Source organism: Leiobunum rupestre, chromosome 7 (assembly GCF_980474605.1).
Source record: "Leiobunum rupestre chromosome 7, qqLeiRupe1.1.hap1, whole genome shotgun sequence".
Classification (NCBI taxonomy): domain Eukaryota; kingdom Metazoa; phylum Arthropoda; class Arachnida; order Opiliones; family Sclerosomatidae; genus Leiobunum; species Leiobunum rupestre.
The window spans coordinates 35,454,397-35,471,283 of record NC_143390.1 but is presented as its reverse complement, the minus strand read 5'-3'; the positions used below and the strand labels follow the sequence as shown (position 1 = coordinate 35,471,283).

The 16,887-nt window shown below is 36.7% G+C and overlaps 1 protein-coding gene across 1 annotated transcript in view; it reads left to right on the top strand.

The window, feature by feature from the left end:
- Nucleotides 1-953: 953 nt before the first annotated feature.
- Nucleotides 954-16,887, top strand: part of LOC149936102 (cell adhesion molecule Dscam1-like) — a 90,694-nt gene continuing 74,760 nt past the window's right edge. The window contains exons 1-2 of the mRNA XM_090154932.1: nt 954-1,023; nt 7,860-8,177. Of these exons, the coding sequence (XP_090011058.1) occupies nt 972-1,023; nt 7,860-8,177 (370 nt within the window). The 5' untranslated portion in view covers nt 954-971. The remainder of the gene's footprint in view (nt 1,024-7,859; nt 8,178-16,887) is intronic.

Sequence of the window (16,887 nt, the reverse complement as noted above, 5' to 3'; positions counted from 1 at the left end):
CTTCCATTTCCTTCAACTAGACCCACCAGATACAACTCCGTAACGTCTACGTAACGTTTTTATAAGACTACCACGACCCAAAGTGACGACGTCCGACGCGAAAGGAGGTAATCTACGTCCGAGAATTACGGCGCACGGGTAGACTTTTCGTACAGACAGGTAACACGGTAACAGAAAAACTTGGGAATCGAAGAGAAAAAAATCCTCGAGAAACGGGATGTGTGGGGGTGGAGTGGGGCTGGAGATTTTCTTGGTGGACAGGGATGAAAAAGGGGCGAAACGCGGCGGGGGTATAAAAAAGAGAGGAAGAAAAGAACGGGAGAAGTAGTCTGCTCGGAAAGAAACCATCGATCAGTAGAAAGGCAAGAAAACACGCGTTTAGCGACCGCGCGCGAAGACAACACGTGGTGGGACGTGCTCGACCGGGAGTTCCAAAGATTTCTCAGCGAGCGCTGCCGTGCAGCCAGCCACCGGCGTCCGCGCAGGCGCGTCCGAACCTCTACCGATCAGACTGCCAGAAGAAACCCTTTTTCCGAGCTGAACGTGCCCCCCCCCCCCCCTCCGGGTTTTCTCTTCTCTCAGATAAGGAAGGAATGGAAGTGAGCGCGCATTCCTGACGATGCCAGAGCTGGTGTTCGGCCAGGCAGAACTCGGCTGCCGAACGCGGCAGTAGTGAGGAGAAGCCTCTCTTGCCCGGCTGCAGCGAAAACAGCGCCGAGAGCTCCTTTTTAGAGAGGCAGATCGTTTTCTGCCCTTTTACGCGGTGTAAAAACCTCGTGCATTTATCTCATAGCCCCCTTTTTGGCGATCTCGTTTACCCCATCCTACGCGGGACCACGTTCCGAGAGCTTGTTTTTCTAAGTACGCGATATTTTACAGTACATACGCGTTCGTAGATAACAAAAATTTAACCTTTTCTATCAACTCGTAGCGAATCGTATTCCACGGGTTTTTGCTGTGTTGTCGGTCCAATGGATACGGAAACCTTTCTTATGGGATGTTTCTTATTAACTTTAAACGCAGGTAAGATATCGGCTTTGATGTTGCCCTATTAATATTTACATTTTTGCTTTATGTGGGAAATAATTTAACTGGGACTTCTAAAAGCGTTTGGTATTAAGCAAGGTAGTCAAATTTGTCTTTAGTAATTGCGCCTTATTAGACAAATTATGATTTTTCATATTGGGAATACGCAAAATATATAAAAGTTTGTAGTAATTGTCAATTTCCAGAAACGGAGCGGTTATCCTCTGTAATGTATTCCCTTTAGCGAGTTCGAGGCAGTCTACCGTAATACACTTTACATTCTCCGACACTTGAGTCTGCACCCGCTAATCTTATCATCCGAATTTGCAAAGCATTAAAGCCCATTTATAATTTAATTTAGCGTAGCCCGTTTGAATTATTGTCTATGTAAAGAAGGGCTCTATAGAGAAAGAGCTTTTAAGAAGAAAGCCAAGTTACCAAGTTTCGAGAACCACGATTACGTTATTCCGGAAAAGACAAAAAATAAACCCTCTACAAATACAATTACGAAAAAAAAAGTACGACAAGGCTATTAAAAAGACTATACTAAATTGCACTCCGTACGATCGTTTCATTTCGAGAAAGTTAGCCTAGCGTAACAAAAAAAGTTAAACCAAAGTAAGAATCCAGAATGGAAGAAAGTAAACTTGAGAAAAGGGGGTTTCTGTTGAGTCGGTTCCCTCCGTCTCGCCTTTTTATTGCCTACATTGTTTCAAACGTGTACGGGCAATTCTTTTAAGTAAACTCAGGACCACTATATACCAAGGGCCGTGTCTCTTACCCCGAGCTAAATTACTTGAACTTGCCATAAAATTTCGCTTTACGCGACTAAACCCAGACGATCCTCGCGACTTAGGCTCGTCAGAAACTAAACTTTAAGCCCTAAAAACTTGAGAAACGTTAGGGAGCGACGGTGCGCGCGGAGCCCTCGCGATGTACGACTCGCTCAAAACTTAACCCAATTACGAAGAAATTTCTATTTTGAAAAATAAAAAAGGGGTACAATTACAAGAGGGTTCGCGCCTGTGAAGGTCGCAGCTGGGAAATACGAAGACAACCCCTGGAGGAATTTTCCGCAAACTCAACCAATTTATAAAATCATGTATTATGTATGAAAGTTTAGAGAGTTACGTTACACATTAGGTTCATTATGAAAATTAGTTTGGGAGGCCGGAGGGGGGGGGGGGGTGACTCCCTGAATAGATATAAAACGTGCGTGTCCTAAATATAGAGAGAAACTCTTCACCGAAACAAATATGATTTCACTTTTGAATAATTAACGAAGAAATACTTCCATAGGAGGGGAAAGTCTCGAAACAGTATATTCGGCTATCTTGGGACATGATCGTTGGGCTAAAGCTACTTTAGATTTATCGTCATATGGTAATCTCAGAATGGAAGCGTAGTAAATCTCCATGAAATTGTTAGAGATAAATGTTAGTATGTGGTACAAAATAACTAGAGCGAGTCAAACATACTCTCATTGTTATATCATCCTTCGCAACCATTGTTAATAAAGGGTTCAGTGCTTTGGTTCAAAAAGGTAGCCGTTAAGTAACTCAAATCAAATCAAATTCAATTAAAAAATTTTATTTAAAATTTTAAGATTTCCAATTGTTGTTTCCACGTTATAATATTGTATTAGTATGTGATTGATATAATATTTTAAGTAACCTGTTGGGGTCCAAAAGGTGTCTTTGTTCTACCTTTTGCAGTGATCTTTAAACCATAACCGCAATTACTTTTACCATGAATGTATTCAATTCAACCAGAACTATATCATTACCCTTTCTACCATCTGGGACTAAGATGGGCGGTGCCTTTCTACGTTTTACGTCATCACTTCAGCCAATCAGGAGATAGCTTTTGCTTTTGATTCGATCCTCAAAATGTTTCCGGAATTGCGCCTATTAACCGTCTAAGAAAATTACTCGTAGTTCTTAGAAAAATATCGCTATTACTACAAAACAAGTTGATTATTATAAATAAAATTATTTGCAGTTATTATGTCAAAAGATGCCTATTAAAATTTTCGGAATAAATTTTCCGCTAAGCCTCAGTTATGTACACTAGCCAAGTTTCATTAAAATTATATTGAAATGGCGGCCCGAGACCAACGTCATAATAACGAAGCCCCTCCCATCCTAGCGACAGAGGGAGATAACCTAATACAGTTGGATATTCATGGTTGAAGTTAATACATATACATGTTAGACTGGAAAACGTTTTTTGAGGATTGCGCTGGAACACCCCTCTAGTCCTTAGATAAAGTAGGTTGTAGAATAAATTTTGATATAACGAATCATATTTTATTAACAATTGTGTAAAGACTAACAGTTCCTTAAACAGAGACCTTGGACCTGGCATCGAAACGCTTCTATGATAAAATTAAAATTAAAATTTAGACCCCTGATGATGGTAGGATGTTCTACCGAAACTATTCGGGCCGTGTAAATAATATTTTAAATAAATCTTGTGCACTAGAAAAATTCGTTGTTTATTTTTTCGTTTAACTAGTAAATTTTGCGCAAGTTGCTAAATCGTAATTTTAATCATAAATTTAGTTAATTTTTTACCATTTGAGATTTCGAATGTTTAGCTGTTGTTTTCAATGCTCTTTTAATGAATTCGTAACACTGTTTTTCTATAAAGAATATGGGTATAATTTATCTCGCTATTTTACTACCGGAAACTCCATCGAAAATTAATTTTAATCTACAGAGGAAAGAATTAAGGGATATTTGGGGATAATGAAGTTGTATATTTTTTTTTTCAAAGACGAAACATTATTAAGTGGAAAGAAGGAGACACGAGAAATAACTTATTTTTAAAATGTGTGGAACATGGAGGTGTTATGTCAATTCGAATCATAAAATTCCGTAAATATACAGATTATGTTGCTTAGAACATAGCGTTTTCCAAAGCGTTTTGAAAGGTCACCTTGAAAACCATTGTTGTACCTACGCAAATGCCCTAAATTCCTTGCGTACAAAGTTTTGGAATTGATACCGAATTTTCCATTAACGTATATCAGCATGTGTGATTGTGAAAGTGACTCCGACAGTCCATGCTCCATGCTATACAATCCACCCAGTATTCGTTTCTACATTTTAAATTCCGCTTGAGAAGCGCTCAATCATAAAGAAAAATTAGAAAATCTCCAACTGAAACGTCATTAATTTCGCCGATTTCTATAGACAAATTTAAAATTTGTACGTCATCCTTCCAAACAATATTAAAAATGGAAATTCCGAAATCGTCTAAATTAATCATTCGGGCAGTCTAGTTTTAAACTAAAGATACGGTATACGTATAATCAAACGGATAAATATATTAATATAAATACAGATGAAATCAATCGAAATCAATTAGAATGATTATTCGAAGCAATATCTATGACCAGGCATCGAGCCGCGAAGATAATTTCGATATTCCAATAGAGGTAACTCGGCTCTCAAATAATAAATAAGAGCGAAAGGAAAAAGCATTTAATCAAATTCAACGTACCACTAGTCCGTATCGCGATGATCCATTAATGTAATTAATTTGATCGGAGAGAGCATTTTTTTGTCAAGCTCTTTTACTATCAAGTAACGGGCAATTATAAGGGTACCTCGTCTTTTAATGGCGTTGCGTATAATTTGACTTCTAGATGGCATTATATTAGTTCACTAATGCTCCGATCGTTATGAACTCAGGCCGACTCGATATAGTTTACAGGCAACAATTTCCCCGCCTTCGTAAGCGCTTCGTCCGAGATGGGATGGACATTAATTTTATGGCTGTAATAACTAGTATTTTTATATACCTCGCTTCGCGCCAGATAGTATATAATACTCGCAAAGAGGCTGTTACGAAGAGAGCGATAATACTATTTTGAATAATAAAGTAAAGGAACACATTCGCGCCTCTGCTGATACAAAAAAATTTTATTTGCTAATTACATCATGAATACTTAGGACATTGGTGAAAACGATGATAGAGAGCGTCCTAGTTTGCTTCGTCAGGGTTTTTTTTACTAATCTATGAAAGACTGTAACCCTACATTTTCTGGGAAAGTAAAATTTTATTTTTTAAAATTTCCCAAATTTCGGTAAAAACATTTTTCTTTTACCGCTATAAAGTAGTATAATTTGATAAATTGAAGAGCACTATCGTTAACCATTTGCTCATTCGAAAACTTGTTATATTTTAAAAAACAACTTGGAAACATTTTCATTCTTTGAGAAAATTCCTTTCGATTTACCTTTTACTCTCACCTTTACACCGCTAAACCTTTGAAAATAAAACAAACTTAATAATTTTTAATGACGTACTACAAATTACGTGTTCACACTTTTTGTTTACCATCAGGCTGCGAACAAAATAACTTTTCATAAACTGATATTTAAAAAATAAAAACCTTTATGAATATTGAAAAACATATTCTGGTTTTAATTATTGTTCTAACTTTTTTATCTTCTATACTTTATTCAGATAAATGTCCTAACTTTAAACTATCACCATCTCACCTGAAGTTTTTTTCCCGCAATGATAGATTTATTTCTTAATTGTAATATATTTTTCTAATAGAATAATGCAGCAAAATTCACACATAAACCGTCATCAAAGCCTAACTCATTTAAATATATAATTAGCGTTCTTTTAATTTCTACCTCGCTAATACCCTAATAAAAAGCAGCTAGTCACTCTATTAATTAGCCATCTCAATCTCATTATGACCAAAGCATTCCAACTCCGAATAAGACAATTACTTTTCCAAGATATATTCCTCATATATACGCAGCCATAATTATTCGAGAAACGATTCCAGAGAGATTCTCTCCATCCGCTCATTTCTTTGTTCCCTAACTGATTCATGCCAACAAAGAGAGAAAGAAATTAGGCGAGAGTGACGGGCAAGGTACGTACAGCTCCGAGGAGGACCAATAAACGACGACCAGATACATATGGAAGCGACGCTAGAAGACCTTTGCAACTACGAAACAGTTGGAAAAAAGGCTACCGAAGTGATAGAGAAAAAATGTACGGGATACGATTAAGGTCTAGGGCCGGAAATTAGGACTCATAACAAAGAAATCGTCGCCAAAGAGAATTAATTCGCAATTACGACACATAGTTGTTTAGTTTCTTTCGTTCTCGCTTCAGCGCTAGTTGTCTCCTTCAAACTGAAACAGAGTCGTTTGGCGAGAGACCTAAAAGCAAGCGCGACGGAGCCACCATAACGCAATTATTCTTAATAAAGAATTCTGCGTTCGCGACGAAGCCCCCCAAGAGATAAACTAGGAAGAAAGATGGGCCATTTCCATAAATATATACAAGGACTCTCCCGAAGCGCGTACCGTCTCAAGTTTATACCAGTGCCGTTCCAACGAAGTATTTTCAAAAGTCTCAGGACCGATATAAAGTTACGTCGACCCGTCTTTTTCGCTGTGTCTCCGTGAGCGAGGTCAAAGAGCCAAATGAGCTTGCTGCCTGGGACTTCAATTACCAACTCCGATTGCAGTTAACATCAAAGAACGGAACAAAACTTAAAATTCAACACAATATATTTTTGTAAATAACGTCTCAACAATTAAATTGCATTTAAATATATTGTCGAACCAGAAGTGTATCGTTGTATTTTAGGAAGTAAATCATACCGCAAATTTGAGGGTACACTGAATTGGCGAAAGAAAAACAGGTTGAAACCCGATATTAAATGGTCAATTTTTAGGGTATTCAGGTACACTTAACCTAAAGACAGATCCCAGGCCAAATCCTTGACCTTATATAACCTTTTTTCCAACTGTCACGTGGGGCTTATTGTCGAAATGAAACAATTCTCGTTTAATTATGGGCTGGAAGCCTATAGTAAGTACGGAAATTTTACGATTTGAAGAGAGAGTTGGAGTCGGCTTTGTACAGGGAAAAATGAGCCTATTTGTCTTATATAAAAAGGAGTTGTTGACAAGGAGGCTGGAAATCGTTTCTTCTTGGGCCTATCACTTATGGCCTTTCGGATTCGAACCCTGGCCACCCGTCCCCCCGCCTAAGAATCCGTATCCTTAACAATGATAAATCGGACCTTTACTTCGTCCGTAGAATAAATTGTTATAGGATCGGTATAAAGATCGGCGTACAGACGAACGAACTCTATTCCGAAGCGCGGGGCCTTTCCCTTGGTCGTTCGTCCATCGTACCTTCGATAGAAGCGTCCACTAAACCCGGGTTCAACTATAGCTAGAAAGGCTGGCGACAGTACACACTCCTTTGGCTCGAGCTGTGATATTGATCGATGCCTCAATTTAGGATCAAGGTTTCATCTTCTGGCCTGCCTTCCCCCCGTTGCCCCCCTTTCGTCTCCCACCTCCCCTTCCTTCCTTTCCGTTATACGGGCTGAAATGCCAAACGCATCATCTTGCTTTAAGAGATTTGAAACTCCTCGGAAAATTTTACGACGAAACGAAAACCTTTTAGAAGTTTAATCTTATTCCCCGGTCATTTTTCGAGGGAAAATTTATGGATTATTCTAATTTTAAAGTATGATTCGTCTGGTTATTATAACCGTTGGATTTTTATACGTTAAATTCTAGCGAACGTGCAGGATGTACGACGTATTGAGAAATTGGAAAACTAAAACCCTCGTGATCTAAAATTATCGAGAAGTTCTCGATGTAAATAGAATTTCTACAGTCCCATTGACTTAAAAGAGTGTTGTCTAGAATAAACACCAGACTCTTACGTATTGACAGCGTATCCAGTCTTGTCCGATAAGCCAATAAACAAAAGGGGAGGCGAGACTGCGCTAAGGAGTGCAAAAGTAACGTTTCTTTTTCGTTTCTTTGTTACAGTGTGTTCCGGTAAGCCGCAACAAGGACCCAACTTCGTCCACGAGCCAGCGTCTCGCGTGGATTTCACGAACAGTTCCGGGGCTTCGGTAGTTTGTTCGGCCCGTGGCAACCCGTTGCCGGTAATCGCCTGGCAGAAGTCGGATGGTAGTGGCGTCGTCTCGGTGTCGGGACTCAGGGAATTAAAATCGGACGGTACCATGGTGTTCCCGCCCTTCAGACCCTTAAGATATCGACAAGACGTTCATACCGCAACCTATCGGTGTTTGGCCACGAATTCCGTAGGGACCATCCGGAGCAGGGACGTCTACGTCAGAGCCGGTAAATATTGGATAAACGCTGCCTTTAATAATAAGAGTCGCCGAGCGGAATCGGTCAACCCCCTCCGACCCCTTTGGATAATACGGTTGCTGTCCCTTCAAGGTTTCGGAGGCGTGCCAACTCCAGTTTATATACGTGGCCTAACGAGATTTTCCAATATAACAGAATCCATTACGCTCAGTCGCGATTGAAGCTCGCTTTACCATAAACCTCCGTGCAATTTAACAACATACCAACGCGGTAGGAGGGGGGAATAGCGAAAATTGAAGCTAAATGTTCAGGAAAATAAGTAAAAAAATAGATAAATAAACAAAACTTTTGTTACAAATCGTGGAAAAAAAATTGAAACTAGTCGTAATATTCGCTACCTATTTACTAAAGTGACGGTTTAAACAAATCGAGGAAGCCATTTCAAGAAGGGTCGTTCCGTTTCGAAATTCCACGTAATATAGGAAGAAAATTTCCCCGCACTCGAGTAACCTCGTTATAACGAACTAAACATTTAACAAAGATACCGCGTTACGGGGTAATTAGTGTCGGCGAGTTAACACTGACGAGCTGCGGCCGCTCTGATCAAAATCCAAGTACGCGCGTTTCTAGAATACAAGGCGGCGAAATGCTTAATTGTTCCAACGTCCGACTCAGGATGACGGCATCGTTAACAGGCCCCCGAAAAGTTGCTTTATTTTCTCACAAATAGCGGAAAGCCGGAGAACGGGCTAAAATTTAATTTCTCTCCAGGATTGTTTCGGGGGAACCCTCAACGTTTACAAATTGAAACTATGGATTTTTCAATTAGTGGAAACCGGAGAAGAAGGAACGCCACAGAGAGAGAGAGAGAGCAGGGTTCAAAATAAACCGCGGAGAAGAGGGTGTTAACGAAACGCGCGACTCTCGCGATATAAACCGACAGTTTCGATTTAAACGTGCAGGGTTTTAAAACTTCGCCGAAAGGTTTCCGTTACGTCTATATCGGAGGAAATCTCGAGAATTCGAATTAGCTGACCCTCCTCCTCACTCTCTAACGTATTATATCTGCGATGGAAACGGTTTCTTTGGTCTGGGGGCGTGGGAGGACGGCGAGCCCGGGTGGCGCGACCGAAGGAGATTCGTATTTTTTCCTCTTCCGGATCGCGCCTTATCGAATGCGATAGCGCCATTTATCATTAAGATTAACGAGGATAGCGCGTTTCTAACGTATACACTCCACTTTTGGAAGCCGCTGGCGCGAGATACGCCGTCTCGGCTAAGAGATCCCTCCTTCTAGAAGCGCGATGCGAATACATTTAAAAAGACGAGAAATTCGAATCCATTGTTACAATTAAAGCCAATTGTCCCAAACTTAATGATTCGGAATTGAAGATTAGTCCGTGATAACTTTCGCGAAAGGCGTCCTGCCTGATGACCGGACAGCGTGCCTCAAAAATGAAGGCGAGGGTGCAGTTTGTGGCTGCAAATCGTAAAATGGGACCTATACTCGGTTGATTAAGAACGCGCGGAGAGATTCGGCGTCGCACCTTATACGTATGAGATCAAAACACAGTGTGGGCCAAACGAGACACCCATTTCCTCTTTTGAAAGAGAGCCGTTATCCGTGAATAGTCGCTTTACCTTTTATCCCGGTCATTAGGTGGTCTGGAAAACGGAGCATTCTGTCCCAGTTACGGTAAACACGTCTCTTAGGAAAATCCATACCAAGAAATCCGGCCTTCGCGAGGGCTCTATACGGGACAATTTCACCCCGAGAAAATTAGTTCCGAAACTATAGAGCCGTTCACAATACCAAACCTTTATATAGGTCTCTAATAGGCTAATAAAGACGAGATGATGAGAGTTAACAAATGGAACGGCCATAAATAGTGTCTCTCTTCAAACTAGCCGCGTTTAGTCTCATATAAATATGATTTATTTATAATATAATTTTGGGTATCAAAGATAGAGGGGAAATTCCTTCTTATATATTTCTTGGGAGATAATTATTATATCCCTATTCTGAAAATGCTACTCTTTTTGTAACGCGTACTTCGCAGGTTGTTTAAAAAAACGTTCAGGGAAAATAATATCATATAGCGAGTTTTTAAAATTATTACTTCGATAAAATATAATTTATAATTTAGTACACATCGTGTAATTTTACATTTCTTATTGTTAAAATAAATAGTACACGAGGTTAGGCGAGAAATTCACGCTGATTGGAATTCATGTCGAGCCTGTGACGGTACTGTTACATTTTGATGACATAGTTGGATACTTAATTATCTCGCGAGATAATATTTTAATTTTCTGGTCACACTTGGGCAGGATTGGAAAACATATAACTTGTTAAGAAAATTAACAAAAAAAAACCCGCTTCACGAGTGTGTCGCACGTACTGCTTGCCTTTTAGTTTAATTAAGAGGGCAATGAACCATTAAATCAAACTCACGATTGCCTTTAAATTTTTGCAAACTAAAGTAAAGTTATCCAAGTAGAAGCTCTTTGCAAATTAATACAATTCCAAACCGACCAATACCCGAGATGAAAGAGGGGTGGATGGTGTAAATTCCATTAATTCAAAAAGCTAGATTTGAGAAATATCTCGCCAAACATGGAAAAAAAACAATTAGAGTAGGTGAATTTAAATTGGCAGCCAACTACGTTCGTTATAAGCACTTTTCACGTGACTTGATCACTAGCTGTTGAGGCAAATTTTTTGTTATTCGCGTGAACCAAACTTAAGAAAGATTTCTACAAATTCGTAATAAAATACAAATTTAAGCATTTGCGTTTATGTGTCTTTTAAATTGAGAGAACACTACGTTTATCTCAGGTAGTTTTCACGTGACGTCCTCACCGCCATTTTGTAAAAATTTCTCAGTAAGCGTCCCAAACTTAAGAAATAACAAAATCGAAAAGATTGGCTTGTCGATGTCTCTTAAACTGTGAATCTACTATAGGTAGTTTTCACGTGACGTCCTCACCGCCATTTTGTAAACATTTCTCAGTACGCGTCCCAAACTTAAGAAATAACAAAATAGAAAAGATTGTCTTGTCGATGTCTCTTAAACTGTGAATCTACTATAGGTAGTTGTCTAAATGTTTCGGTAAGCGTACGTTACAAACTTTGATTACGAACGGGTATATTCCTTTTCAAAGTAAACGAGAGAAGGCAACCTTGATACTAAATTAAATAAATGGATAAAATAAGACACGGAATTCTGTCTAGCGAGCCTCTCAATTCCGGTGCCCTTCTGAAAGTGTTTTCTACAAAATACATCTTCGAGGTATAGAGGATAATACGTTTAGCCAGGCGACCAAGCTCGACTTATTGCATTAGAGCGCCCCCTATCGCCCGATACTAACAGCATCAGAGCCAGGTGAAACCCCAACGTGATTTTTACTGATATCGCGCATTCGTTGCGTTCCGAAGAACCGCCACCCAAAGACGCGTTCTTTATTACACGCACGCTTAAATAAAAAAACGGAAATCCTGAGAGCAAACTTCACCCGCTTTCAGCCTTCGCTAGGCGCCATTTGGTCAACGGTAAAACAAAAGGCAGGTTGGAGAGGAAACGACAGAGCTGCAGAGAAGAAACTGATTTCATTCGAAGGCAACCCCAGGAGGTCCTCCGAAAATAAACGACGTTATTTTTCAGAGGGCCTTCGAGAGAAAGCCAAACTGAGGAAGAGTCGAACAAATCTTTGCCCCACTACGCACCATTCTTTCACATCCGCCGCCGTTCTAGAAAGAATGAGCTATAAAAGACATAGCGCACGATTTGATGAGAATAATACACCAAATTAGCATGACTTCGTAACTGTAGTAAAAAATGTCGGTATAGGGGAAAATTCCAACTTGGTTCTTCGAGAAAGTAACAGAAAAACACGTTTTATAGGAGTATCAAGACCAGCATACATAATAGTTTTTTTGCCCCGTTGACCACGTACCATTTTTATTGCTGCTTGTAAAAGAAATATTTAAGTTTAAATACATCTTAGTAGTCTTATGTTTTTCTAACATAAGTCAAAAACGCGTTATTTCGTCTTAAAATGAAGAAATTTGCATTTAAATTAGATATTATTTCAAATTATTTTCCTTAAACCCTTTACTAGTCGGGTTGCAGTGGTTAGCATTTTCGCCTCTCAGCAACAGTGGTCGGGGTCGATTCTAGCTTTTAGCAAAGGATTGAAACTCTGATTTGAGTTTGCCAGTTATCTCCTTACTAGCAAACGGAATTTCCCTCTAGTGCCTTGGTTTCTAATTTTCATAACACCTGTTGAGGTTAAAAGTCATAGTGAGTGTTGGGAGCTGTTAGTTCGCGTGGCATAAAGTAGTTGCCATCATTACGCAGTATAACAGTACACGGTGGTGTTTATACTTAACCAATAAATATTACAAATGGATCAATTGGGCTACTTTGAATATTATTTAGAAAATATTTTAAAAATCTATATTTTACAAAAAACCAACTGATTATTTGATATTTATTTATTATCATTTATTATAATACGCATATTTTTAAAAAATTATATGCACTAAAACGTAAAAAAATTTAAATGAAATTGTAATTATTTTCCATATATTCAAGTACAGTAATAATAAGGAGCTGACTTTATTTACACGATTAGAGATAATAAAAGCAAGAACACAGTGACGTAGCATAGCAAGGGGGGGGGGATTTTATCTGAATGAAAACATCGAGACAATTCAGCATTAAAGTGTAACTTATTAAGAGTAAAAGACGAGGAAGATTAAAAGTGCACCAAAATATTTATTTTCAAAAATTATAAAATTGAACCCGACTAGTTATATTTTTTTTAAATAGACATTTTTGTGCACTTTTAATCTTCTTTATATTTTACTCTTAATTATTTTGTAGCTAGAAATATTTTAAATTATTAAAGAGTAAAAAAAATCGTTTTATAGATTAAAAAAGATGCATTTTTGCAATATATTAAATAAAGGTTCTCTTAGAGAATTTTTAATGTGTTCGTCAAAATAAAGTCGCGGTCGGTGTGGGGCTATCCCATCGGGTTCGGGGATGGGTATGTATGTTTTAGATAACTGTGAATAATAAATGAAAACTATAGGTTTTTATTATAAATAAAAAAGAATACCACTGTTCTCTGAAGCCGAGACAAGAATTCTAAATCTAAAAAGGCAATAACCACGCCAGCGACCGTTTGTGACGCATTTCGAAGGTCATTCCATTATCGCCCACGAGAAAAGAGAGCGAAGGAACCAATCTTTTATTTTCAGTGGGAACAGCCGTTTAAAATTACCAAAAACCTTAACCCCGAAAAATGGCCAATCCCGACTTTTTTTATCGTCAGGGGTCAGGGACAAAAGTCAGTGATTCCTGACTTTCGGGGTCAGATTGGGGTCACTAATCCAGTATCTACTTCAAGTGTGGGTTGAACACTGAAATACCATATTTACGAATGAGACTGAAACAACTTTTATAAAAACGACTAATGATATAAAATGAAAATCAAGAAAAATTAATACGAAGTGATTAGAGGATAACGTTAGAGAGTCAACCAACAAAATTACAGCTCGTTTGACCTTATAATTGCATTGGAAATTTAACTAAATCATAGATAATTAATATTAACACCGAAATATTATCAGAGTGGTTCAAAATGCTTTTTTTTCCAAAATTAAAAATTCTTTCTCCATAATGCAAATATAAAATGGAAAAATACTTTCTCCATAACTCAAAATGCAAAAAAAAAATTTGAAAATTGGTTTTTCTAAATGCAAAATGTAAAATGTAAAATGTTTTTGCAGCTCAAAATAAAAACACAAAATGCATTTTGAAAGTGGTTTTTCAGTCATCCCACAGTGCTTTTCGCTTTAAAGTATGTTATTTTAAAATACGTTGATATTAAAACGAAGCCTTACTCATTTTACGGTTAAATTATAAAATTTATACTGTGATTAACGATATCTCATTGATTGAGATTTTACAAAATTAGCTATTCACATAAGTTACCTTGGCTTTATTCCAAAAATTAAAAAAAAAGAAAATACGGAATTAGCATTTTTTTGCCAAGTACAAAGAAAATATACGTCGTATAGTAACATATAAAATTTAAAGCAGTGTTACCGGTTATGGTGTGTTCAAAATGGCGCGAAACAAAATCTTTATTGTATAACTAGCAATAAAAACTTGTTGAGGTTAACGGTAATAGTTAGTGTAGGGAGCTGTTGGCTCGCGTGGCATGCAGGGCTTTCCACCACCCTCCTACGCATTGTAACCCGACCACCTGAATTAAAGGCTTCAAAAGTCGCTTGATGACTTAGGCCTAAGGTGGTGCTTTGGGTATTAGCCTAGCTGATTATTATATCTTATCGATTCAGAAAATATTATAGTTATAATAATTGCAATATTATGAAAAATATTGACCATATTGACTAGCAAATTAAATGGCTATATTTTTAGCGCTAAAACGAATATAATTTTCAATAATTTTGAAATTTAACCAAAATTGTTGTAGAAAATTAGTAAGTTCCCATGCTACGAATTTCAAAGCCGCTGATAATCAAACTTAGTTATATTTTACTACCGTATCATGGGGTAGTGAAAATTTACCATTGTCATAAAAATAAGTAACATAAAAATGCGTGTCAAATCTATGAAATTCAAAATCAAGGTAAAGTCATTTTTCGGTCGATCAGACTTTTCATCATCAGTTTAGAAATTCATTTCAACACAGTCATTACCGGCGATTAATTAATTTGTTGATCAGAATAAATTAAGAGATTTAAATTCAATAATAAATCAAGATATTTAAATTCAATAATAAATCAAGATATTTAAATTCAATAATAAATCCAGAGATTTAAATTCAATAATAAATCAAGAGATTTAAATTCAATAATAAATCAAGAGATTTAAATTCAATAATAAATCAAGAGATTTGCAAATAATAAATCAAGAGATTTAAATATAATAAATCAAGATATTTAAATATAATAAATCAAGAGATTTACATATAATAAATCAAGATATTTAAATATAATAAATCAAGAGATTTATATATAATAAATCAAGAGATTTAAATGTAATAAATCAAGAGATTTAAATGTAATAAATCAAGAGATTTAAATATAATAAATCAAGAGATTTAAATATAATAAATCAAGAGATTTAAATATAATAAATCAAGAGATTTAATTATAATAATAAATCAAGGGATTTAAATATAATAATAAATCAAGAGATTTAAATATAATAATAAATTAAGAGATTTAAATATAATAATAAATCAAGAGATTTAAGTATAATAATAAATCAAGAGATTTAAATATAATAATAAATCAAGAGATTTAAATATAATAATAAATCAAGGACTTTAGATATAAATGGGAGTTAGGCTAAATACGCGTAATAGGCTTTAAGCAAATTAGCAAGGGTTGATCAAATATTTCAGCTGCAATTAGAATTAATAGGCCCCAGTCACAATTATAGAATGGCTTGAAATGTGCAATTCGCGATTTATTTGACAATTTAAACTTAAAACTACGCTAATAACGTATTAGCAAATATCATTATATTAATTATAGTTCTCGGTAGCCGTGAAAGTGGCTGACGGTTTCGATTTCTGAAGCCATTTTATACATGTATAATTAGACGAACAGTCTGCTATCCGTTCGTATTACTGGCTTTAATTACTAATTCGGCGTTAAGTTAACGGTTTTGTAATAATATGCAAATATCACGGGTCGATTCAACACGCGCTAACGCGTTTTACTGGCCCTGGAAATCGGGGCTACGTTTGGCAATCAAAACAATGGAGATTTAATCGAAATTCCCTTCATTTTAATTCGATTAATCTAATCACGATCAGTATATGCGAATACAGAATAGCTTTAATATTCAATTTCGATGACGTAATATCCAGAGGCTAATCAATTTACTTTTTTTTCTGTGTACACCATTTGTTGTTCTAAAGGAAACAAAATGTCACGGACATTTAAGTACACACAATCCCCCGATGTATGAAATATATTTTAAATATTATATTTAAATTTCAATAATATTTCAATCATCTTTTACATTAACTTAGTACACCCAGTGAGGAAATATGGTTTTGGAAATAAGGTAGCGAAACGCAAACATCTTTATTTAAAAGAATTTTATGGAAAATTAATTTTTTGAGTTACCTGATTTTGGTAATAAGGTAGCGAAATGCGAACACCTTATTTTAAAATAATTTTTAGGCATACCGAATTTTTCGAGTTACTTGGTTTTAGAAATAATGTAGTGAAACGCAAATTATTTTGGCGTTAGATAGCGCCTGTATCAAATAGTACGAAATTAAAATATAGAAATAGCGCGTATTGGCCAGAAATCTCACTGAAAATTAAAATTTCTTAATGCGACCGAAAACGTCAATCAGAAATGATCAGTACTAACTAAGAATGTAATTTTCAACCAAGTCGGTCTTAAATTAAAAATGTTTGTTGATTTTAAGTCTAAAATCGCCAAAAATCATTAAAATGGGCAAATGACACTCTTGTGGGTTCCCCAACGCCAAAATGAATATTGAGTTATTGAGGATCTGATATTTTCTGTCGAGTGACATATCATTGATCCTTTTAGGATTCGGTGGCACACAAATCCCTTAGGGCTTCTGTGTAAAAACGGGCTCTCTCCCAGTCTATACGTGGAGAATATCTTGCAAGGATAATTAAAACTGAGTCTATACTTTCGTCTCTGTTCAC